The sequence below is a fragment of the Ailuropoda melanoleuca genome, chromosome 19, assembly GCF_002007445.2.
Source record: "Ailuropoda melanoleuca isolate Jingjing chromosome 19, ASM200744v2, whole genome shotgun sequence".
In the NCBI taxonomy this organism is placed as follows: Eukaryota; Metazoa; Chordata; class Mammalia; order Carnivora; family Ursidae; genus Ailuropoda; species Ailuropoda melanoleuca.
In genome coordinates this window covers 4,423,240-4,448,366 of record NC_048236.1, presented here as the reverse complement: position 1 = coordinate 4,448,366, position 25,127 = coordinate 4,423,240, and the positions used below count along the sequence as shown (strand labels likewise).

The 25,127-nt window shown below is 46.5% G+C and overlaps 1 protein-coding gene across 6 annotated transcripts in view; it reads left to right on the top strand.

Annotated features, from left to right (window-relative positions):
* Positions 1 to 24,653, top strand: part of CLIC5 (chloride intracellular channel 5) — a 160,190-nt gene extending 135,537 nt beyond the window's left edge. For all 6 annotated transcript variants that reach the window (XM_002925622.4, XM_034648302.1, XM_011232834.3 and 3 more), the window contains 2 exons: positions 13,051 to 13,235; positions 19,920 to 24,653. In XM_002925622.4, the coding sequence (XP_002925668.2) occupies positions 13,051 to 13,235; positions 19,920 to 20,087 (353 nt within the window). In that variant the 3' untranslated portion in view covers positions 20,088 to 24,653. The remainder of the gene's footprint in view (positions 1 to 13,050; positions 13,236 to 19,919) is intronic.
* Positions 24,654 to 25,127: the final 474 nt, after the last annotated feature.

Sequence of the window (25,127 nt, the reverse complement as noted above, 5' to 3'; positions counted from 1 at the left end):
GGAAGACGTGAGGGAGCCATGATGGTCACAGGACAAACCAGGCCTTTCTCAGCTTTTGAACTCTTTTGCTACAGACTAAGTAATGCCAAAACGTGGGAATTGAAACCAGGGGCTAAATCCAGTCTGGTATTCTGAATTTATCAGCTATTTAGGGTAATTTGTTGGTGGAAAAAGTCGCCGCACAGAATTTTGACTTTAAAACTCCTAACCTTCTTTAAAAATCTGTGCTAGAGCTTTCTTTCTGGAGGGAACCCCAGGCCGCTTCAAGCCCATTCATGAGTTTAGCCTGAGGGGCCCCATCAGCTAAAGAGACACATGTGTAGGACTTACATGTGCCAAGAAGCACTTCATCTTGTTTGCCATGTTATTCAGATCATTTTCTAACTTGAATGCGCATTTGCATCTCCCAGGGTTTTGTTAAAATGCAGATATACATGCTGTGGGTCCCCCGTGGGGCCTGAGGGCTCCCAGATGCTGCTGACAAAGGGGGGAGCTTTGGGAAGTAGGGTTCTGGGTGTCAGTCTCCACGAGGGCACTCTCAAGAGCCCAGCTCCGCATCTGGCCCAGAGCAGTACACAGGAAACGTTTGTGAACGGAATGAATGAACCATCCCCCACACGCTTCACGACGTGCCTCTCTGGCTGCTCATTTACCTAAGAGATGGTTGATAAGCCGGCCTGTCCTCATCGGTGTTAAGGCCATTTCCTCCATCTGCTTCCTGTTCCAGCCTCTCCTTAAAGCCTGTCCCACATCACCCGCCCTCCGCTCTCTTGACCACCTTTGAAACTTCCCAGTCTGCACCTCGTTATGTTCTATGACTAGAACTGTCTCTCAGCGGAGAACATATAATGCTTTCATAACTTCTGTTATATTAAATGGAGCCTCATGGTGGGAAAAAAAAAAGAGGAAGCACCACATTTAAAACCAGTCAATAAGAACAGTCTGAACAGCTCCCTCGCGAAGACCGTCAGTGTGCAGCGGTTGTGGTGTTCGCTTCAGTGGTATTTATCTTGTCATCCTTATTTTTATAGCGTACATTCAAGGAACATTGTACTTGGTGTTAAAGGTGCCATTTCACCAAGAGTCAGAAGAGAAAACACAGAAGACTAAATTCTTGTGTTCTTCCAGCCAGAAGTCAGAGGTCAGATTATTTTTCTAGAAACCTCTGGTCGAAGGAGTATTTCATGATCTGGGTCATAGTAAGAAATATGGTTCTCTGTGTCTTGGTCCAGAACCACTTTCATTCCTGAATATTCTAGAGAAGGGGGTCGAATCACATGATTCCTTTGGATTGAGCTCTGACTCTGATGATTTCATGTCCATTGATGCTTGCAATGACAGTTACCCACGTTTTGCTTCTGTTTGGGGGTCCTCAAAGGCAGGTTTTATTCAACACTTTGCCCATGTCTGACCCTGGCCTCAGTCTCACCTGTGTCACCTGGCAGAGAGGTGCAGGTTGCTGACGACCTAAACTGGTTTGGCTCTGATGAACTGCCAGGAGGCCATGCCAGGCCAGCAAATGAATTCCCTTCATCCATCCCCGAGAGACCAGATGCTATCGTTACACAAAGAAAGGGAACCATTATAGGCCCTTTAATGAGATAAAGCCAGTTGCATAAACATATAGCGACATATAGTGTTACATTTTAGGGGCCCTCACCTTTCCTCAAACCCCACTGAATAGCTCATTCTCTCGACAAATACTTATTCAGTACCAGGCACTGTGCAAGGTGCTAGAATAATAATGTAATAAAGAAATATTGACAATATCTATGTGAATTGGCAAAGGTTATGTTTGGCTGCATATCATAGGAACCTGATTACAGACGCCAAAGCAAATATTGATTTTATATTACTTAGCAGAAACTTATTCAGCATTTTACTATGTGCCCTGCCCTGCCCTGCCCTAAGCACTCCTTATAAATGTTTACTTCTTAATAGGAGTTTGCTTTTCTCACATAACAAGTCCAGAGAGTAGAGAGGTCCAGGCACTTGTAGCAGCTCAACGAGGTCATGGGTCTAGCCCCTTAGAGCACGAATCCTCTGTCTTTAATGTGGGACTTTCATCCTCATGTCACAAGATAGATGCTCCACTGGCAGACATTACATCTGAGTTCCAGGCAAGGGCAGCTGGGTCTGTCTTTTCTCTCCCGGAAGCCCATCCATACATTTCCACTTATATCTCCTTGGTCATAACTTGGTCATTTGGTCTTCTCTAAGAAAAGTCTGGGAAGATAAGTATTTTTAACTGGGCACATTACCACTCTGAGGGAATCAGGGTTCTTTCAGTAACAAAGAAGGTGAGAGTGAATATTTGCATATAACTCACTTTCAGCTTAAGGTGATTAAAAAAAAAAAAACTACAGTGAAAATATCTTCTCTAGCCATGCCAGAAAAAGACCTAGTATTTCACATTCTCCCTTGGGGTTGACCAACTCTGAATCATTACCCCACCTAGATTTTAGGAAATAGAAGTATAATGGTTGAGCCTCTGACCCTTGGTTTCGGCTGAGGTCATGATCTCAGGGTCCTGGGTTGGAGCCCAAGGTAAGGGAGGCTGCTTGAGATTCTCTCCCTCTGCCCCTCCCCCCGCTTGCACCCTCTTTGTCTTTCTCAAATAAGCGAATCTTGAAAAAAAAAAGAAATATAAGTATAAAATTGTACACTTAATCTGCAACACTTGGACTTAAACTTTAGAAGATGCAAGCTGTGCAATTCAGACACCCCCGAGGATAGCTTCTCCCCCGAGACTGTAATCCATGTGGAGGCAAGTGTGGGCACCCCAGGGGCTGCTCTGAGCAAGGGGCATGGAGGGTATAATTGTGGGTGTCTGGGGAATTCTGCCAAAGTATCCCTCGCCCCCGCCCCTGTGGAACTTACCCTCTAAGGCTGCCCCATTGCATGATGAGGACGAACAAGGCTCGCTTGGGTGGGACTGTGGTTACGACAGCAGAGTCAGAGTGAAAGGACCAGCTGAATACTCCAGAAAACACTACTTAACTCATCTGGGGTGACTTCCTCAGGGTAGAGGACAAGTCAAGCCCAATATTTATTTATTTATTTATTTATTTATTTATTTATTTATTTATTTATTTAAAAGATTTTATTTATTTATTTTGACAGAGATAGAGACAGCCAGCGAGAGAGGGAACACAAGCAGGGGGAGTGGGAGAGGAAGAAGCAGGCTCATAGCGGAGGAGCCTGATGTGGGGCTCGATCCCATAACGCCGGGATCACGCCCTGAGCCGAAGGCAGACGCTTAACCGCTGTGCCACCCAGGCGCCCCAAGCCCAATATTTATCAAGCAAGCTTTTTTCTTGCAACTCTAAGAACTTACTCGCTTTTTCGTATGTTCTGTTTTTTTCTACATCAAGCAGCATCCCACCTCGCACATAAGAACCGCTCACTGCATGAAGGACATATTTCTAAGCCTCCTGCAGGCGTCACTCATGGCAGCCCTACGAGGTGTGCTTTATGATGATCTCTGTTTCACAGAGGAGGAAACTGAGGCACAGAGGTTAAGCAGCCCGGCCAAGCAAGTAGGTGGCCGAGCCAGGATCCCCACACAGGCAGCTAGGCCCCTAGTCTGTGCACCTGACCTGTATACATGATACATTTAAATAATCCATTATTTAAAAGGCATGTGCTGAGTTTTTAAACAAGAGTAGGCAGGTCATTTGGGAAACCATGACCCCATCAGTCCATAAACCATGGAACAACTGCCATGTGCGTTGCCCAAATATACTACAGAATCCCAGCTTCATTCGGGGGGTCCTGACTCAGCATCTATGGGAGGCGAGGGGCACTGAACCTGGCCCACCCACCGAGGGCGCTGGAGAGAGACACATTAACAAAGGACAGAATGGGCAGCAGTGGGGAAGGTTTACAGGATAGTCATGGGATGATGGGAAATGGTAATTATTTAAATTTAGAGTTGTAGTGGCGGTGTTCTAAATTTGTTAATGGCTCTTATATAAAAGATGTGGGCATTTGAGGATGAACGGGACAAAATGTGGCCAAATCACTTCAGCCTGAGTGTTTGGAGGGAGGGAGTGTTGAGAAAGAAAGTCTCTAGGTCCAAACGCTGGACAGAGGACCCAGAAAGTATCTCCCTTGACTAGTTCATTCCGAGTGTTGGAACATGAGGACTGAGCCTAACCTATGGCCTGATACTTAAAAATAACCTGTTACAAAGTAACCATAAAAATCTCAGTTTTCAGCCTGATTCAGTCTGCGACATAAACTACAACCAGCATTAATAGCTCCAGTCAGCATTTATGTCGTTCTTTCTATTAGCACAATGGTTTTTACAACCATTTATGAGTTTCTGGAAAGCCTAATAGAAAACACAACATACATGTTATATACACTTTGGCTCTGGAAGATGCAGTTTTCGTTGGGCGAGGACTGGCCAGGAGGGGTCGCCACCGCCCCGCGGCTGAAGTCTGGGCAGGGCTCCCTAACCCGGGGGACGCATTCTCTGCGGTTGCCCCAGCGAGCTCACACCCTCCCGGGGCCAGTTTCTGCCGCTTCCTCTTTCCACTGGCTGGCTCCAGTCAGAGTCAGTCATTCTCTGTCTCTCTCTCTCTTCCTGTTGCTAAGTTATCTTTGGGGGAGCTTATAGGGTACAGGGTGTGTATACAAAAGGAAACCTGAATTTGAAGACATAGGTGATCATCTTTCTTCTCAGATTCACTGTGGCTTTTAGATTTAGAAAATTATCGGAATCTGGAAGTGTCTATATTAGGCATACTCCCTTCGTACTTAAAAATATATATATCTTGTATAAAGGCATGCCAAGGTTGTCTTGAAGTCTTTACCATGCTGATGTGTTAAACACAGCCAAATGATTGCCAAAGACTTGCCTTAAAAAAAAAATATATATATATGTTTTTTTTAAAGATTTTTTTTATTTATTTATTCGACAGAGATAGAGACAGCCAGTGAGAGAGGGAACACAAGCAGGGGGAGTGGGAGAGGAAGAAGCAGACTCATAGCAGAGGAGCCTGATGTGGGGCTCGATCCCATAACGCCGGGATCACGCCCTGAGCCGAAGGCAGACGCTTAACCGCTGTGCCACCCAGGCGCCCCTATATATATGTTTTTATATGTATGTACATATATGTATGTATGTGTATATACGTATATGTATGTATATATAACATACGTATATATTTACATATATATATAGTTTATTTGTCGTTGGGATTCATACTTCTCAACATGGGGCAAATATCAGGTTGATTTGTGTTGATTCTTCACGATGATCCCCTATAGGGCATGGGGAAGAAGCTAGAAGATCTGTCTCTTCTCCAAGGAAAAAATCCCTGACTACCTTAGAAATATCTCAAAGAAATATATACCCATTCGCTTGATGAATCTCTCCACCAAAGGGGGGTTAGGGGGCTTCCAACAGTGTTGTACATTCCAGTCCACTGTAGTTGTAAGACCTGAATCCTGCCTTGGGACTAAATAATCCTTTGCTGACCTCTTACTGGAAAGAACCATGGTAGTTTGTCATTTAATTCACCCTCCCATTCAAGGCTGAAGTCTTTTCTAGAACAAATAATACCCATGGCAGCAGGAGCTACAGACTGCTCTCAAGCTCAGCTGACGCTGCAAGAGGGAACAGTAGGGAATCTGTTGGAGTTGCCATTGCATTTTGCTTTCTCATAAACCACTGTTTGTCTTCCCACCTTTCCTGTTTTCACCAGTGCCTAGAAACGGAGGCCTGGGGATGGCTTCCCACATGGGACCCCCTGGGTCTTTCACAGCTAGAGCCCATTTGACAACATCCTCCTCTCTGGCTGTGAGGCCAAGTCTCGTGTTCTTGGTCTCATGCCAAAGGTGGACATGAATTCTCCAAACTCTCAGACCAAGAAACTTTGACACACTCTCGTAGCCTGGAGAGAGCAACGCCAAATCCAAAGGAGATGATTCCAGGCAACTTGAGATGGCGGCGGACATGTTGGAAATGCAAGGGTGCGCTCCACGCTCCGAGCTGTCCAGGAGTCCCCTTGCACCTGGGAAGCTCCTGAATGCTCAGAGAAGCTTCACTTCAGACACCTGGCTTCAGTCTTTCCTTCCCTCACATCCTCTTATGAACTGAAGTTCTACAGCCGTGATCGTCATAGCTCATTTTTTTTAAGTCCCTCTATGCACCAGAGTCTGTAGAAGATGCTTTAACAGCAACCTGTGAACAATCATAACCAGTGCAGGACTCGAACTCAGATCTCTTGAAAAGCAGAGCGGTTGTGCCCCTCTGTGGCTGTGTCTATGGTCACGAGCCCTCTCGGGGAAGCCTAGTGCAGGCCTACGTGACACCCCCACCCGGGATCTCTGTCCCCTTCCTGTTGATACCCGTGATGTGTTAACATACCCAGAGGGCACAGGCACAGGAGAGCAGGGCCCCCCACACCTGAAACAAAGCTTCGTTTCCATCTTCTACCACCCTGCTGCCATTTCTGCCTCTGTGGTTGAAGGACTGGACATAGATAATGCTTTGAGAGACAAAAGGACCATCTGGATCAGCTACCCCTTACCTGCTGTGTGTTCCAGAAGGGTAGGAGGGTATGAACCCTAGTTCCCAACTGCTTATATTGTCATTCATACTTGTGAAGCTTAACTCTAGCTGGGCTGCATTTTCTCTCTTTAAGGACTTTTGCAACAGAGAAAAGCCACATGACTCCAATTCCGTAAACTTGAAAGATGAATGTAGATCTATATGGAAGGTTTCTTATGGGGGAGGGAATTGCACTGCCCAGCACAAAGCCAAATGCGCCATCCCTTTCCCCACCTCCCACTTTAGAACATCTTTGTCTCTCCTTAAAATTGTCCTTTTTATGACAACATTTACATTCCTGCCCACCTGACCTGCACGTCTTCTTCTCCCACGCGCCTAACTCTCCTGGGCCTGACTGCTGATCCAGCCTCTTCCTCTCCCCTGGATCTTTGGCCCTTGGGCATCGTGTAAAGCGATATAACCTCTCTGTTTCTGAAGAAAGGCTTCTTCCTCCAGAAAGGTTTGAGAGAGATGATATTACATTCTTCTTTTGATTTTTTTTGTTCCCCTCACATTATCATTCATATTTAAAACTATCAAATGTCAACAAGTGTAGCCATCTTTGTATTTTCTCTCCAAGAATATGGTGATGGCCAGAGAAATCTCCTTTGTGGCCTCTCTCAAACCACAGCTATGCTTTTTTTTGTTATATTGACATGATCTCAAAAGAGATGAAAAGAAAAAACTTCATGCCGTCCTCCAGGTATTTCTCAATATCTAGGTATTTCTTTCTTCACAGGAAAAACTCAAATGAATTTCTCTCTTTTCACCAAGGCGTTCTGCTGTCACACAGACAATGTGACAGCATTGGCCTCGAGTAGAGGCAAAGTTAGTATTTGTTGCTGAGAAATGATATGAAGGGTCCTGGTAGGCTCCCTCCTCAGAGAGAACTCCTTCTAGACCCAATGATGGTCACTGAGAGCACCAAGAATTCCAGCTAAGTTTGTTTCCCAGGGTTTCAGAGGGGAGGGGGGTGGGGGAATGGGATAGGCCGGTGATGGGTATTAAGGAGGGCGCGTATTGCATGGTACACTGGGTGTTATAGGCAAGTAATGAATCATGGAACATTACATCAAAAACCAGGGATGGACTGTATGGTGACTAACATAACATAATAAAAAATTATTATAAAAAATAAAAAAAGAATAATTAAAAAAAAAAGAATTCCAGCTAAAATCAAGCCATCAAGAGAAGAACACAAGTATTTTATCAGATTAGCTGGAAGGTCAGGCATGAGAAGTGGTGTCCTAATAGCCACACTCTTGGTAGGTAAATAAGGGCTTGTGAGAAAGGTCTACTGCATGAAAGGAAGATGGAAGGCTGAGTGGACTCCCAAAGAGCCGTGGGGTCAGTCCTTGGCACCCACAGATGGCTTTGCAGAGTAAGAGAAATTTAAGTTTTGGAATCCAACAGTCCTGTTTTTAAAGCCTGGTTTTGCTCCTTACTTGGATAATAGGGCTAATATTTTGAAAATACTTTCCTCTTTTTCTTTCTTGGGTACATGATTCTAATCTGTCTTGAGCATCCATGGGCCTCATGAAAGATAAGAATTCTATAGAAGGAATGCTAAGAAAGAAGAAAACGCATTCACTATTTAGCTGCTGGTTCAAGATAGCATTTTCAAGTCAGTAGTCTTACAAGCTAAGCTATTGTCTTAAAATGCTCTAAATTCTTATCTCTCTCAGTTTTAGCACATCAAGAACCATGCCTAGAGGACTCGGCTACTAGAGAAGAAATAGCCCTTAGTTTCTGCAGTGGGCCAGGGAGGCTTGCTGTTCTGTGGCTGATGGACTATTTGACCTAGGAAAATGTAAAGGAAAGCATACCCTTTCTTGGCCCAGGGGATTTGGGGATGAAGAAGAGACAGGTAGAAGGGTCAGGGAACCAGAAATGCATCTGGGAAGCCCCATGTGGCACTTTGCTTCGGTATCCTTCCAGGGCTTTGGAGGGAGCTGAATAGCCTACCTCTGACCACCATCCTAGGGTCAAAATCCTCGTGCTTACTCTGGAAGGAAGTGGAGGGTTTTCTGAGAAGAGGTAACTGAGAAGAGACACAAGATCTGGGGAAGCTTCCCAAAGCCTTCCACTCGCTAGATGCCAGGACCCCTATCCCCCCAGGGCCATGAGGTCACAGCAATTCCCCCTGCCCCATTTACTCAGTGAAAAGAGCAGAGGAGATGGAGACTTTCTGAGAAACTGAACATTTTTATGCAAAGGAGACTGAGAATTCTCCAGAGGACCTATTTATTACGTCAGTCTGGTTGTAATCCAGAACAGACTAAAATAAAGTTGTCGTTCTCCCATTACCAGGGGGTTAGGGCTTGTAAGGAAGACACCAGCGGCTAAAAACCAAGCAAGGTACAATTTCAGTGTGCATCCCGGAAACAGTTGCCTTGCACATGCGTGTGTGCCTTGGGAAAGTCTAAGACTCAATTTCTTTATCTCTTAAATGGGCATGAATAATAATTCCCATCTCAATAGCTTCACTATGTGTTTAAATGATAGGTTGTGTAAGCATCCCCAGTCTACTTCAGAAATTCCGTTAGTGTATTTTTTGCTGGTGCTCGGTCAGAGCCATGTGAGAGGCACAGCGGGACAGAGGGTCCTTGGCCCGGGGCCAGCTCCCAATAGCCACGATTGTCTTCTCCGTGGGAGAGTTGAACAGATGCCCGTCCAGGCTGCAGCTGGTGGTCAGAGGTGGCCCTCTGGTTTTTACCTCTCTGCAAGTTCACATGCCAGCAAAGAAACACACGTGAGGAGCTTAGGGTACAGGGCCCTGCGCCCACAGAGCTGCTCCTGTCCTTTCAAAGAGCACCTCTGACCTCCGTTCCGCTCTACGTGAATTTGGAGCCCCAAAGAGTCTGCGTGGTTGCTTGCTGATACCCTTGCAGCACAAAGCATGCCAGCAAAGCAGGGTTGAGTCCTGCTGCTTGCAAGAGCTTGTTGGAGGCTGAGCGAGAGTCTTGGCTCCCTGGTCCTCATTCAGCCTCCATGCCCTGGTAAAAGTATATTATTTTCTTAGCTCAAATTGCCGTTTCCAAGTCATTATTTCTCTACGACGAGAAAACAATATTGGTTCTTATGTAATATCAACCTCAATGAATCTGGAAGTGATCATGGAATGGGTGGATTTTTTTCCCTCCTTAAAAAGGAGAAAAATAAATTTGAGATTGTTTGCATATGGCTGAGAATATTTATGAACTCGTCCCCTTGTTTCCTCATCACATATTTTACCAGCGCATTTGCGTGTGGTGCAGAATAAATCTTTACGGGAAGGGCGGGTGGAGAGGGGCAGAAAGCAGTAAAAGGACGGGGGAGCCGTCAAGTGTCTGAACCGTTATTGGTTCTGGGTCTCAGGGTCCCCTGGCCTCAGGGTTGCTGTGGTCTGAGGGTTACCCCATCCTGCTACTCAGAGGAAGTTTTCGGGAGGGAGGGTTTCAGATGCGAACACTGACGGGATTAACATCTCCTTGTCACTCTGGTTTCTTTCACATCCCCTCACTCTTAGCCCAGCAGAAAGTTCAACACCAGTAGTTTCGTGACCTGGGTGCTGTCGGCCAAGAGAGATAATTAAATTCTGTGGATGCCTGATCGAGCCAGGGTCAGAGGAGTAAGTTGGCAGGTAGGAGGGAAAAGAGCTGGCCGAGAATGTCTTGGTGCTGCGTCTGTTAGTCGAGAAGAATGGCCGTGTGTTCGCACAGACGTGTTGTGTCTCTTTCTCTCCTGGCCATGTCTCTCACACAGCGAGTCACCAAGAAGGACCCCGATTGAGCATAAGGGACAGGGCTGAGGCTGTAAGTTACATCAGAATGGGACACAAAGCTCTGGGCTGTTGATTGTCCTCTCTGGGGACGGGGCCTCGGAACTGGAGCTTCTGAGCACCTCTCATTCTCTGCCGCACCTCGGATGTTTGAGGAATATAACTGATGGAAAGTATGGGGTCAGGGACAGAGAGCAGACAGCTGTCACATTCGGTCCTGCACTAGCAAGAGTGATCATAGAGATGTCCTCGCATGGTGCAGGTGTGGTATGAGGCATTTGTCCCTGCATAGTCTGAGTCAGGCCTCACCACGGCTTTAGGAAGATTAGGGATCTTCATCTTACAGTTGAGATGAGAAACCTGAAGCTCAGTGCACGTTAAGGAACTTGCCCAAGGTCACACTTCTTTGTAAGTTCCAGGATCAGGGATGTTCCCAAGACTTGTGGGGTCTGAAGCTGATAGAATAAATACAAATGAGGAATTTTAAAAAATCAAGTTCAAGGCTTTGGAAGGGGCCCATGGGATGAAGCTCAAATCTGAGCAGGGTCATAGTAAATCCACGCTGGGCAGGGTCAAAATTTAAACACAGGCTTAGCTCCAGACCACGTGGCCCCTACCCCGCTGCCTCGCCTCCTCTTCTCTCTACAGTGATTACCACCAACGGCCTCCTTCACATTCCTGATCAGAAATACACAGACTCGAACTATGACATTGACACCCAGGGGACATCTTCAGCACATGCCCCCTTGGGATGTCACATGGATGTCGCAGCTACGGTGTAAGGTGACAGCCATGCCCGCAGCCACACTTCATCCTTCCACCCCAAGAGCTCATGGACACATAGTTGAGATGTATACAAAACTGTCCTCCCAAGGAGCTCCAGTTGCTCTTCCAGGCCTTTTTTTTACCAAATGTCATGATCGTTTCCACACTGGGGGATTTGCCTACAGATTCACGCAGTGGCCTTTTCGGGTCCCTGGCGGGCATTTTGGAATTACAATCTGCAATGTTTCATTTCCCTTCATCCCTCTCTGTCCCTTGAATTGATAATCTGTGGGTCCGATTCCAACAGGCACTCTATTTGATTTTTCCTTTCTCCATTATATTGAAGATTTTGTCATAATCGCCATAACGGAAAGGGGTAGAGGGATTTAAGGAAGCAAACAAACCCAATATAGATCACAAGTGCTTTGGGGGGGGGCGTGGGGAGCATAATAACTATTGTTCGGTACCCACCCTCTGCTATTGTCCCTGAATAGGCTTGCAATCCCATCCTAGTCTAGACAATTACTAAGGGGAATACAAGCATTTTTCCCAGCCCTGCTCACTCTCTTCTCCCAAACTGGAAACACAAAGCAGATGATGAAGTATAAGCTCAGATGCCACACCAGGGAGAAGGAAATACTGAGAAACTACATCCAACCTCCAGTCTGTTTTCAAACATTCCAGTAAGTGTTCAATTGATTTATCTTGGGCTGGTGTTGTTTCATTGTCTCCAACAAAGGCCTTCTATGAAAAGACAAACTTGGGTTACGGGAGGAGTGGCTAACAGAAGGCACATTTGGGAAAAAGTAAATAAGGGTCCAGTCCTCTGGGCTTTTGCCCCGGGGGCAGCATCCCTCTTCCATCTGCCAGAATTAACATCAGGACTGAATCCTATTACCTTGGTGTCACACTCTACACCAGAGTCTGGGAAAAACAGCCTTGGGGATGGGGTGATGACACAGGTGCGGTGGCTGGGGACCCGACCAGCCATCTCCTTCACCCCTGTCCTCGGAGCTCGGGTGGCCAGTGTTCTGAGCCTTGAATCGACTGTGAGATTCTCGATGGATTGGTTCCGAGTGATAGTGGTTTTTAGCTGTTGTTCTTTTGAATATTTTGTTCTAGTCTTGTGTCCAAATGAATTATCGGATAGGAAATTGTTGGGGCAAGACTGTCATAGTCGTCTGCCACGTTGTCGTCCTTTGGATGTTCATTCTCTGAGCTGTGTCCATGACAGGTTTCCATGCAGCTACGGTACATTTCTGGTGGAACCCTCTGCCTGGTGCCCCAGCCCTTCCATTTTGGACATCTCCGATTTTGAGAACAACCATCTCTAGATTAAACGGAAGCAGTGCCCTTCTGGTATCCATCAGTCCGGTAGGGGCAACACCAAGCAGGGTGGCGTACTTTCCTATCTCGTGTCTTCCCGGAAGCCTTGTCCCCTCCCCTTCTCAGGTTGGGTCAGTTGGTGCTTCCAAGGTTAATGCTTCCACAAAGTCTGGTGCATATCTCTGTCCTAGGATTTCTAAGCAGTTATTTACTTAATTCAGAGCCCTTTCTTTCAACAAAATTATTATGTGGCTTAATTGTGGAATATTGGCAAAATATAAAGAAGCAAAACAGAAAATGAAAGTTGGCTATTATTGTATCTACTGGAGATAAGCACTCTAAAAACTTTGACATATATCCTAATGGTTGCAATTCTATATTTGTGTGTGTGTGTGTGTGTGTGTGTTTTAAGGATTAACTAGTATTTATTGTTTGGTTAAGCTTTGCTTTTTCAGACCACTTAACACTTGTCTTCTGTGTTGTATTAATGGCTTCCAGGTATTCTGTAGTGTGTGGGAGCTGGCAGTGTGACGGGGGGTACAGAAGTCAGGATAGGCTACTTTACTCTGAAGACCCCTGGTTGTTTCCAGTAGCAGGAAGGTTGACTAAAGATTCTTCTTCTGCTGTTTCATGCCAGCCCTTGAGAGAGGCCTGACCAGGGCACTGAAGAAACTGGATGACTACCTGAACAACCCTCTCCCAGAGGAGATCGATGCCAACACTTGCGGGGACGAAGACAAGAAGTCCCGGCGCAAATTCCTAGATGGGGACGAGCTGACCCTGGCCGACTGCAACCTGTTGCCCAAACTCCATGTGGTCAAGGTAAGACAGCTCTATCTGCAGGTTGCTCGCCATATCCAACTCCATCATAGGCCAGCCTCACCTGCCAGGAAGTGTCCAGGACAGTGCCACCTGTTGGTCAGGAGTCTGGGCTCTGAAGTCACAGGAATAGGAACCCGAAGTCAGCCTCCACTGCTTGCTGGCTGTATAGACTCTCCGAGCTTCAGTAAAACAGGCATATATTACTTACTTCTTACTCTTATTTTTACTTCTTGGCTGGGTGAGTAAATATGGGGCAACAGTGCCTGGCATATTGTAAAGGCTCAACACATAGTAGCTGCTGTTGTTATAACATGTGTGGTCACATATACACATATGTGTGTATGCATACATTTATACATATATATACATATATATATAAAGAGAGGGAGAGCGTCTTCCTTGCCTGTGCCCACAGGTTTTCACTGGCCACATCCCCACACCTCTATGTGTTGCTTCATCGGCAACCTTCTCATTCCCTTTAGTAGCTTGCTAGGGCAGGCGTGTACCCTCTTCCTCATCTACCAGTTGAAGAGCTGGAGGCTGCAAGAAGTGACATCATTTTCTTGCCATGGTTGTCCTCACTGATCAACGTCCACATGCAGTGTAATCCTGTCCTATAAGAATTCTAGGATCCGAGAGTTGGAAAGAAGGGAATTCGAAGGTCATCCCAAACCATCTTGACCCCTCACTGGACCACTTTCCATGTGTCTGTGATGGGCTTCCATGCAGCTGTCCCTGCACACTTCTGACGATGAAGAGCCCTCTGCCTAACGAGTCGGCCCTATCATTTTGGAAGACTCTGATCATTTAAACATCCTTCCTTTTTTTTTTTTTTTTTTTTTTTTTTTTAGAGTGGAGGGGGCAGAAGGAGAGCAAGAGAGAGAATCTTAAGCAGTCTCCATGCCCAGCACAGAGCCCGATGTGGGGCCCTATCTCACAACCCTGAGATCATGACTTGAGCCTAAATCAAGAGTGGGAAGCTTAACTGACTGAGCCACCCGGGCTCTCCTAAAAACCCCCTTCCTTGTGTTGGGCCCAAACAGCCCCCCTGCTCCCCTTGTTCTCTGGAGCAGTATGGAACCGGGCTGCTCTGTTTCACCTCATTCAAAGACAATAGTTGTGTGCCCTGATGTTCTTTCTCTAAACTAATGCTTCTTCTTACATCCTTTCCTGGCCCTCACCAGCCTAGAGAAACACACAGGGGGGCCATATTGCTAGACTGTTCTCTACTTTTATACACATTTATATCGTATGTCTCAGTCAGACAATAAACTCTGTGGGGTAGCGGCTCCTCCAAGCACGATGGTGGGTAAGTGGCGGCCCTTTCAGAAATACTCATTGACTGACCATTTGATCACCTGGCTTGTGTCTTTATCATACCATTTTCCTTCTGCCCTTCACTAAGAAGAATCAGATTCAATCATTGATCAGCTAGATATCTGCCTATCGTTTTCCAGCTGAAGTCCTCAGCTAGAAATGTGGGCTTCCCTCCAATCAGAGCACAACCAGCTTGAATTGAAATCTGAGCTGTGTAAGCACCGGTGTTCCCACTGGGATGTGGTCAGAGCCGGAGACTGGGTGGGAATCCCGCGTGCCATTGCTGATAGGCCGGGAAAATGCTGTCTATCAATATGAAGACACTTTGGGTTCGGGGCCAAGCAAATGGTTACTTGTAAGTCCAGCCAAGCTACATGTCTTTGAAGTTATTAATTACTGCAGGTCCCACCACACCCCGGGAAACATCTTTTATTCTCTTTTCCTGAGGAACAAGTGGCACCATGGGGGATGGTATGATTCCAGTTCAGTTACACGTGACGTAATGGGAAGACCCCCATTCAGAAAGTCACGAGACCCACGTCCTAGTCCTGTATCTAACACCCACTAACAGCATGAACCGGGGCAAGTCATTGACTCTTTCTGGAATTCATTATTCTCATGCCTCAATGAAGAGATATTCCTTCTTGCCTCTTTCTTTTCTCTTCCTTTACTCCTTCTTTGTTCTGTCTTACCCAAACGTATATTGCCACCCACTCAAGAATTTCCTGTCTAATAAGGTAAACGAATGGACCCCCAGGCCCTGTGCTTCATCCTGCCAGTCCTCCAGTTCCTCCCAGCCCCAAACAACGATGCTCCGCCCGTGTCCTTGGACGGAGTTCAGTGAGCTGTTCACTTGGAGAAGCTGGGGATCAGAGGGAGGACAGCCTTCGAGGGGACAAAGGCTGGGCCTCGCCTTCTGTCTCCTTGGATTTCTGCTGATCCAGCTTATCAGATCCCAGAGACCTGGCAAAGCCCCATCGTGCAGAAAGAGTGAAGGAAGAGCCAAGTCAGGCCTCCAGTTTGGCTCCTGATGCCAAAACCTAATCTGGGCTGTGGGAGCTAACTGTTTTCATATGAAAGAGCAAATTCAGACCATGAGCATGGAAGTTCCTGTGAACATCAGAGCCCCGGGTGCGCATCCTCGCCCGTGCACTTTCGCGCTCTCTCCCTCTCCTGCCTGGCTCTCGTCCAGGTTCCTCTTCATTCTCCCTGAGAGCCTGGTTTGAACTCTCACTGTCTGGCTCCCTTAAAGTCCTCATCTCCTCAAGGCAAGCCAACATGTGAGGAAAGACCCAGCTATGCGGCCAAGGCTCAGGGCTTGCGGATCCGGGCAGGGAGGGGCACGGAGGGCCTTCTGGAGCAGCCCCTGGGACCCCTGCCTAGCACAGTGACCTGCTTCAGCCCCTGAAGCGAACAGGAAAGGAGATATAAGCACAAGTATATATCCATAAGTTGCCCTTCTGCTGTTTTAAATCTCATACCGCATCCTTTATTTTATTTTATTTTTTTGAAGATTTATTTNGATTTTATTTATTTATTTGACAGAGATAGAGACAGCCAGTGAGAGAGGGAACACAAGCAGGGGGAGTGGGAGAGGAAGAAGCAGGCTCCCAGCAGAGGAGCCTGATGTGGGGCTTGATCTCAGGACCCTGGGATCACGCCCTGAGCCGAAGGCAGATGCTTAACGACTGAGCCACCCAGGCGCCCCAATAGTGCATCCTTTAATAATGAAAACAACTCCCAGCATGGAGAGACTCGAGGCCGCTCCATCTGTCGCTCTGTGACCCGCCGCTCCCGTACGGACCTGCCCCTCAGTCAGGGCACCTTCTTTTCAAAGCCTCCTGGGCAAACCCAAGGGACCCTCCCCGTGCAGTGAACAGGGGGAGGTCAAGGAGAACTGGCAATGGGTGCTGGCCCCAGAGTTTGCTTTCACCTTTCCTTCTTAGTCACACCGAAGCTGGGCAGAACATCGTGGGGATGGCTTCTTTGGTGACCACCCCAAACCGGAGAGCATTTAATAGAAAGAGCAGTAAGTACTGAAGAACTAGGAAGGCAAAATGTACCATGAGGTTCCACCTTCCTGAGGCAGGGGAGGCAAACAGAAGAGGTCGCAAGGATCTAAACTTGGAAACTTAGATGAAGGGGCCCCGCAGAGCAGAACTCGGACCTCTGAGGTGGGGCACTGCTGGCTGCGGCTGGGGTCTGATTTGACCCCTGCAGTGGGGTCACCATTGTGCGTTGGCCTCTCTCAGCCAGGGTGAGGACACTGGTTCCACCAGTGATGGCAAAACAAGAAAACTGGACTCAGCTGCTGCCGCGGGAGCAAAGGAGGGTCTGATGGGAACAGGACGCCCAGGCCAGAAAGGGGCGGCCCTTCTCCCTCGTCCAGCCTTGCTGACTCTCTCTCTCTAGCGCCCCCTCTTGGCAGATCCTAACAGGGAGCCACTGGTGGAACAGGTGTGATTTGCAGAGTCCAGGCCCCAGCGTCCCAGCGTCCCAGCGTCCCAAAGAAACAAACACAAGGATGATTTGGAGATAAGCAACAATAGCTGGGTAACTGGCACACAAAGGATTCTGAATACAGCCCTTCCTTTCTCATTTGCATATGGCTGGGTGGCCACGTGGAGAGAAGGGAAGGACTGTCATGGGAATACCAGGCCCAGCAGAAGGAATAGAGTCAATGATATTGTAATAGCATCCTATGGTGACAGATGGGAGCTTCCCTGCTGGTGAGCAGGGCGGAGCATATAGACTTGTCCATATAGAGCATATGGACTACGGGTGCACCTGAAACGAATGTGACATTGTGTGTCAATTACACTCGAAAGAAAAAGAAAAGCAAGGACTATAATAAACATTAGTGATTACTCAAAAGATATTGGTTGAATTAATTCATTTCCTGTGCCACACTGTGTAACCCATTTTTGCTCTAATGGGGTCAGTCTGCTCATTGCTAAGGATCTTCAGTCTCCAGAATTAAGTGAGTCTCTTACATTTGACTCTAGATGCACTTTGATTTAGGATACCTGAAGATAGTAAAGATGCAATACAGCTGTTTATTGAATCCTTACTTATTGAACTTCTCTTTGCCTTACTTTCCTCATCTGTAAAATGGGAATATAATACACTCTTCCTTATAGAGTTATTTAGGGGTTTAAGATGCTTGCATGTGCTTAAAACAGCCTGGAGCAGAGCACATAGTAAATAAATGCTCGCTAGTGCCATTACTTTTATAAACTGTGTTATTGAGGGGCGCCTGGGTGGCCCAGTCAGTGAAGCATCTGCCTTCAGCTCAGGTCATGATCCCAAGGTCCTGGGATCGAACCCCGCATTGTCACTGGGGCCTCCCTGCTCAGCGGGGAGCCTGCTCACCCCACCCTTGTACTCTCGCTCTCTCTTAAATAAATAACATCTTTTAAAAAAAATCTTAACGGTATTATCAGGCAGCATAGAAATGAAGAAGCTGGGGTTCCTGTCCTTATACGGCTCACAAACTAGGGAAGAGCTAGGATACTGAAGCGGGAACTGAAATTCGGAATAGAATAGAGCTTACTATTGTAACAGAACTTCCAAACTGATGCAGGAGAAGGGAAGGGGAAAATGCATGCTCCTTGGGAATGTGGTCACACTGATGAGGCTGCGTTTTTCATGCAATAGGTCAGCGCTGTGTTCACTCAGCACAGCTTTCCAGGGAACCCTGAACATCACTGGCACCAAAATGAAGATGAAAGCCCAGAGTAGTTGAACTCGGGGATTCTCTGAGTGGGAGGATCCCAGGGCCTGCAGCCTGAAGACCTCTCTAAAAAAGAAAGCAAGGGAAGGAGTCAGAAGTCAGTGCCTTAGGAGAGAGACTACTCTTTGCTATTCCCACTCCGGCCTCAAAGAGCTAGAAGCAAGGCCGGCTAACATGCGGAGCCCGGCGTGCCGTGTCAATAAAGGGGCCCCTGTTAAAAAGTACTCAGAATTTCCAGATGGTGACAGCAGAGCATTGAACCAAAAGCAAGCCCTTCTGAGTTTGAGGCCCCATGTCACTACACAGGTCACCCCCTCTGCATGCAAATGGGCAAACGATACGTCTCAGTGAATTATCATAGGAGATAACGTTTCTTGAGCACTCAGTATAAGCCAGCCACTCCTCTAAGCATTTTATGTGTATTAACGAATTTGTTACTCCAAGGTAGGTCCTATTATTACCTTCACTTTAGAGATAAAGAAATTGGGGTTCAGGGAGGCTAAGTCACTAGTCCAAGGTCACACAGCTGTTATGTAGTGGAGTAAAATTGACGATCCAGTTAGCGGGAATCCGGAGCCCATGGTCTTAACACTATGTTACTGCTTGAGTACAAACAGCACCTCCCCCGAACACCTGTCCACAGGCCCCACATGTGGCAAACTCCGAAGAGAATAGAAATCACGATTTGTTCCTCCCACATCATACCTGGAAACTGCATGTACATTCCAGCATCTAACTTACTTTTTATGCTTTTTGTTCTCCCCTATAAATAAGGGTGTTTATGTAAAAAAAGTGGATGAGGGGAAAAAATTTATAATTCTATCAGTCAGACATAACCACTGGTAATATATTGGTATATATACTTCTAGTCACCACACGTATTTCTCCAAATGCATTCTACTGCACTTTTTAAAAATTTTAATTTATTTATTAATTTGTTTGCACTGCACTTGAAACTTAACAATCTTTTTTTTTTCTTTTAAGATTTTATTTATTTATTTGAGATAGAGAGAAAGAACAAGAGAGAGCATGAGCAGGGGGGAGAAGGGGAAGCAGACCCCCCACAGAGCAGGGAACCAGATGCAAGACTTGATCCCAGGACTCTGGGATCATGACCTGAGCCGAAGATGCTTAACCGACTGAGCCACCCAGGCGCCCACTTAATGATCTAAAAGAGTTTTCCAGATGCCTGGGACTTCCTCTGCAGCATCATTTCTAAAGGCTCTCCAGTCTGGCACTGTATTTACCTATGATAATGCATTTATCCATGTACCTATTGCTGGACATTTCTTTCCCTGCCATTTTTTTTAATATTGCATTTTTTATTCTTCGTCATGTGATCACACATAGGTAGCTAAATCTTTGTGATGATTTCCTAAGGAAAATCCCTCGAAGCAGAATGCCTAGGTCAAAGGGCAAAAAATATATATATTACAAAATAAATAAGCGTAGAGAGGATGGAAAGAAGGCAGCACCCACACCTTGCAAGACGAACATTTTGCAGCGGGCCCGCCGTGCTGCGCATGGGGTCTCCCCCACCCTGGACGCACGCGGGGTCCCGCGCCTCCCTCCTTCCCTCCCGATGGTTTGTCTCGTGCCTTCACGCCATCTCTGTGCTGCCGTCTGTGTTGTAGATTGTGGCCAAGAAGTACCGCAACTACGATTTCCCGGCCGAGATGACCGGCCTGTGGCGGTACCTGGAGAACGCGTACGCCCGGGACGAGTTCACCAACACCTGCGCGGCCGACAAGGAGATCGAGTTGGCCTACGCCGACGTCGCCAAACGCCTCAGCCGGTCCTGAGCTCCGCCACCTTGCCCCACCGCTGTCAGCAGAAGGACTCGGCTTCTCCCAAAGGAACCCAGGCCTCACAGACTCCCCCTTCCGCGTGTTGTTGCTGGCCTCCTGGGGCTCCAGCCTGCCGTCTCTTATGGAGGTCCGAGCCCACCCCATCTGATCACACGGGCATCTGCAAGCAGAAATGTAGAAACACTCAAGCTCTCAGCCTTTGGGCCCGGTCTGGGTTTCAGTGTGTGCCTGGGGTCAGGGCTGAACAGCCCACCTAGGGGACTGTCCCTGGCCCTCCGCCAACATCAGAATCAATGCACAGCTGCATTAGGATCACGCAGCACCGTGTCCCCTTCTCCCCTCCTCTTGGTTGGTAGCAGCCAAGGACAGATGCCATGGTAGTTCTTACTAGAAAGAGAGCCTCTGCGTTTGCGGGAGTGAGTGGAGGACAGGCAGGCTGTGGATTTGCCAGTTGGCACCCACACCTTCAGTCCCTCTCTGCTTGCTGATGCTCTGGTCACACGGGGTACTGAAGACCAGGCTGGAAAACCATTTCAGACCGTCTCTTTTGGCTGCAGTGTTGAGAAGGTCGCGATGCTCTTGTGTGTCGGGCTGACACCAACCTCTGGTTCTAAACTGTCCAGGCCTTTTGAGGGAGGGAAATTGGCATGCAGTCGCAAACCAGGGGACTGGGAAGGGGAGGGGGAGCAGTGTCGATGCCAAAAGACCCACGGGGTCTACCAGCCATGGGGGTTGCTTGCTTCGGGGTAGTTTTGTTGGAGATGACATGCCTGGGTTTGATTGTTTGATCCATAAGTGAATTTTGGTCTGTGAGAAAGCAGATGGGAGGTGGGGGGGAGGGGAGGAGGGGTTGGAGATAAAGAAGTTCTTTATGAGGCTCAATGTTCCCTGGGAATCTTTCACACAGGTCTTTTCTCTCATGATCTCACTAAATCTTGAACTGCTGATGTCAACCTTAGAGCAAAAACCCAAGAATTGGCCAAAAATGACTTTCCAGTCTCTTCAAGTTGTTCCGGAATGTGGGTCTGCCAGCCAGGTGGGGCTCCTGGCTAAGCTGGCTGCAGCCTCTGATGGGTGAGAGATGGCAAGATCATGGAACACCTTAGGAAGAAAGTCCATGGGCCTTTCTGACTGGGAAACCATGTGGTTTGGGCTTGAAGTAAAGTAGATGGCCCATCTGAGTTAATTTTCCTGCCATCTCACTCACCTGCCAGATGAAGAAGGAACGTTTTTTTAGCTAATATTTCACTCCTTAGTCATTTTCCTTGAGTTTCATCTCCTTCGAAGCTCACCCGGCTCAAGCCTGGGGACCTGTGCAGAGGAAACTAAGAAAAATGAGCTAATCGTCAGCCCTCTGCCCTAGTGATGCCCTGTGAGAAAAGCCACCCACCATAGAAGGTCCCCTTCAGCAGGCCTCCCATCCGGGCTGCCGGCGGGTAGAGTGAAGCTCCCAGGTGCCAGAAAGCCTGGGACCCGGCTCATTGCTCAGGAAGGTCAGGGCAGCACGGTCCTTTCCATAGAAACATCGGCATATGCTCACCCCAGCAACCCCCAGACGGACCTGCCTCCAGGGATCTCTGAAGAAATCACAGGGCCCACTGATCTGAGCAGAGGGGAGGAAGCAGGAGCCCCTTGAGCCCACTGAGGAAGACAAAATTTCTCCGTAGGACGTTTTATTAGCCTGAGAGCTTTGCAAGGGCAGGAGGCGTTGATTCATTCCCACCCCTAAAGGAAGCTTCCCAGGGACTCCCTGGGAACTTAGTCCCCAGACATGTTTAAAAAGGAGCATGGTGAGGAAACAGTTCTTTTTACTGTAGGGAAAAGCCCCGAACTGGCCTCTTGGGAGATGAAGTCTTGAATGATCCCAGAGGACTTTTAATTAGTGTAAATCCTGTTGTCCTCAGAAACCCTTCCCTGGGTTTAGCAACACAGGAACGATGACCTAAGAGGCAGTTTACTTTCCAGAGACCCACAGTGGTGCTGTTCTAGAAGCACTTCGGTATAGCTTGGCCAGCAGGACAGAGAAAACAGGCCCCCAGGTGGCCCCGCTCCCAGCTAGGGCTTGTCTGATACTAATGACTGATTTGAGAGTCAGAAGTCAGCCATTGGCAAGTCTTTAAAAACAAAGAAGCCAAACTGAATCAACATTGTTGTTTTTAGATGTTCCTTCTGTGGTTGACTTAGTTTTACATAAATAACGATATTAAGGCACCAGTGGGGGGGGGCAGTTACACGATCAATTATAACCATTGAAAATAGGGCACGGAGTTACAGATGGAAAGCACTTCTGAGACTTAATTCAGGAATATCTTTTTATTTCAATAGATTATTAAATAATACATCTGACTCTTGATTGAGAGCTTTAATGTCTTATGACCAGATTAAGCAGAATATTTTTAAATAACAATAATACTACCTTCTGATTATTTTTTCCAAAAGAGATTTTTTTCTCCAGATCCTTCAGCCTCCCTGGGCTTTGGCCACAACCCTGTCACATACACAGCAAATCATCTTCAAGTATCAGTATCATGAGGTCCTTAGGAGTCTCCAGAACCAACTCAGGGAGTACTGAAGGTTTGCAGTTTGAACTCCAGAGTTTTAAGACAGGACGTCACCCTGTCATTGGTCTTGAATGAATCCTGATCCCTCGGAAAGCTTTTCAGTGGCATTTGAAAGGGTTTGGATTGAGATCCTATTTTATTTTGGATTTATTTTTCTCCTTTGACTTTCAGGTCACTATTTTATTTTATTTTTGTGGGATAGCATAGTGGGAGGCTGAGGCAGAAAGAAGACTCAAACTCAGAATAACTGTGTTGAATTTACCCATCTATCAGGTTGGGCTACCTGTCAGGTTGGCCCAGAGAGAAGGTATTGGGTAAGATTTTAATAACCTTAAATGATGAGCTGGATAATAAAAGCTTGAGTGTTCTAGAGCATGGTTCAGTCTATTGTGTGTCTTTATCTCCTGGTAAAGAAAGTCAAATGTCTGACAACTCAGAATCACAGGCTTCGAAAAGCCAAACACACTTATTTGGCCACACCACCTCAGACTGGTTCCAGCTTCCCAGGAAATGCCAGTGTCCGGTGTTCACATTTCCTGCTGGTGGGGCCAGCAAGGATCTTGGTCTTTTCATTAGAAAAACGCTTCACCAAGAATGAAGTTTCCTTCAGAATGCCCACTGGCCATTCTGCACAAAGACAACACCAAGCATCTTCGCATTGTTGCAGGATGAATCGAGCCTGGAAGACCCTGAAGACCTAAGAATCCCAGGAATCAGGAAGGCCTAGACAAATAGAATTAAAAGAGGGGCAGAGTCAGGAAGGTACAGGTCTGCCTAGTAAGAGTTTTCCATTGTGAGAAACCAGTGGAGAGTCTGCCTAAAATTAAACTAGTCTAGAGGCAGCAGGAATCCAGCAGGTATTTCCATGACCCACCGCTATTCCCAGCGGCCAGGAACCATTTATGTAACAGAGTGAATCAAGATACCATTGTCTCTCTCCTTGGAAAGATGAAGTATCAACTTATTATTAAAACTAAGTTCAGTGATTCCTAAGGGATCACTTCCTTATTTTTTCACATGCCATTAAAAAGAATCGTAAGCGTTCGAGAGAGAAATGTGCATGTGAAGCATCCTAGTTCTAAAGTTAGGAGAACAGACATCGTATCTTTGGCCTTGGAGCCTTTTCTGCAAACAAGACCCATTTTCTTCTATCCAGTGCTTTTCAGCATTCAAACCAAGTAACATGTGCCCTCTTCATGAACGTGTATTAGTCTACCTTTGCCAGTATTCTTCTCCTGGCTTAGTTTCAGGATGCCTTCCTTTCATCATGAGGTATGATCCAAAGTGTGTATCATTTTATTTAATGTTACTTGAGAAATTAGATCCAATGCTCCCCTCACCAACCAAAAATGAAATGAGATTGCCTCATTATAGGGATGGGCTAATCTCTCTTTCTATAAAACCAATCTGGTTGGTTTTTTTTTTTCTTTCTGTTTTTGTTTTTCTTTGAAAAACATAGTTTAAGGGATCCAATTATCTAAGATATTTTATGCATAGTTAGAAATTTCACAATAATGATTATGCATATACTTAAAATATAAAATATCCAGCTGATGTTTGAAATTTGTCTTACTTTCCTGACCTCGTGTTTGTCCCATTCTAAAAGCTGGGGGTCAACTAATTTAGCAAAAGATGCCTAGCTTTCGTAAAAGAACAAGCATTACATTTTATAAACACACTCCAAATGATGGTTACTTGATTTCCTCAAGACCTCTAACTGTGGTAACAAAATAGCAGAACTTGCTTTCAAGCCTTAATAAATATAAGTTGCCTTTTAATGAAGATATTGCTGAATGTTTTCTTCATGAATCTGAACCAGTTATAAATTTGTTTTCCAGTCTTGATTGGTAATGACTGATTCCAATAAAGTTGGTTTATTTTCAACTATTACAAAAGTAATCATCAGACTGCTTATTTGAGATGGGGATTTCCTATGTTGTTTTAAATGACAAATGTGGACTTTTTTTTCCCAAATAAAAGTTATTCTGTTTTCACATTATAGAAGAGAATATGTTCATTATTCTTAAAAATCAAAAGCAGGGGCGCCTGGGTGGCACAGCGGTTAAGCGTCTGCCTTCGGCTCAGGGCGTGATCCCGGCGTTCTGGGATCGAGCCCCGCATCAGGCTCCTCTGCTAGGAGCCTGCTTCTTCCTCTCCCACTCCCCCTGCTTGTGTTCCCTCTCTCACTGGCTGTCTCTGTCAAATAAATAAATAAAATCTTTTAAAAAAAAATCAAAAGCAAGTACAAAGAAAAAGAAGAAGAAGAAAAGGAAAAGCAAGAAGTTTGTGACCCAGTCATCCAAAAATCAATTTTTGTTTTAGCAGGGCTGAATTCTATCATAGAACATGGGCTGGGTTAAGAAAAAAAAATACTGATGTTCCTTCATGGTTCTCACTTCAATTTCTTGTCTGTATCATTATACCTGGGGGTAAGCCAATAGTGACAGTCCAGGTATGGTTTAAGGAGTACTTT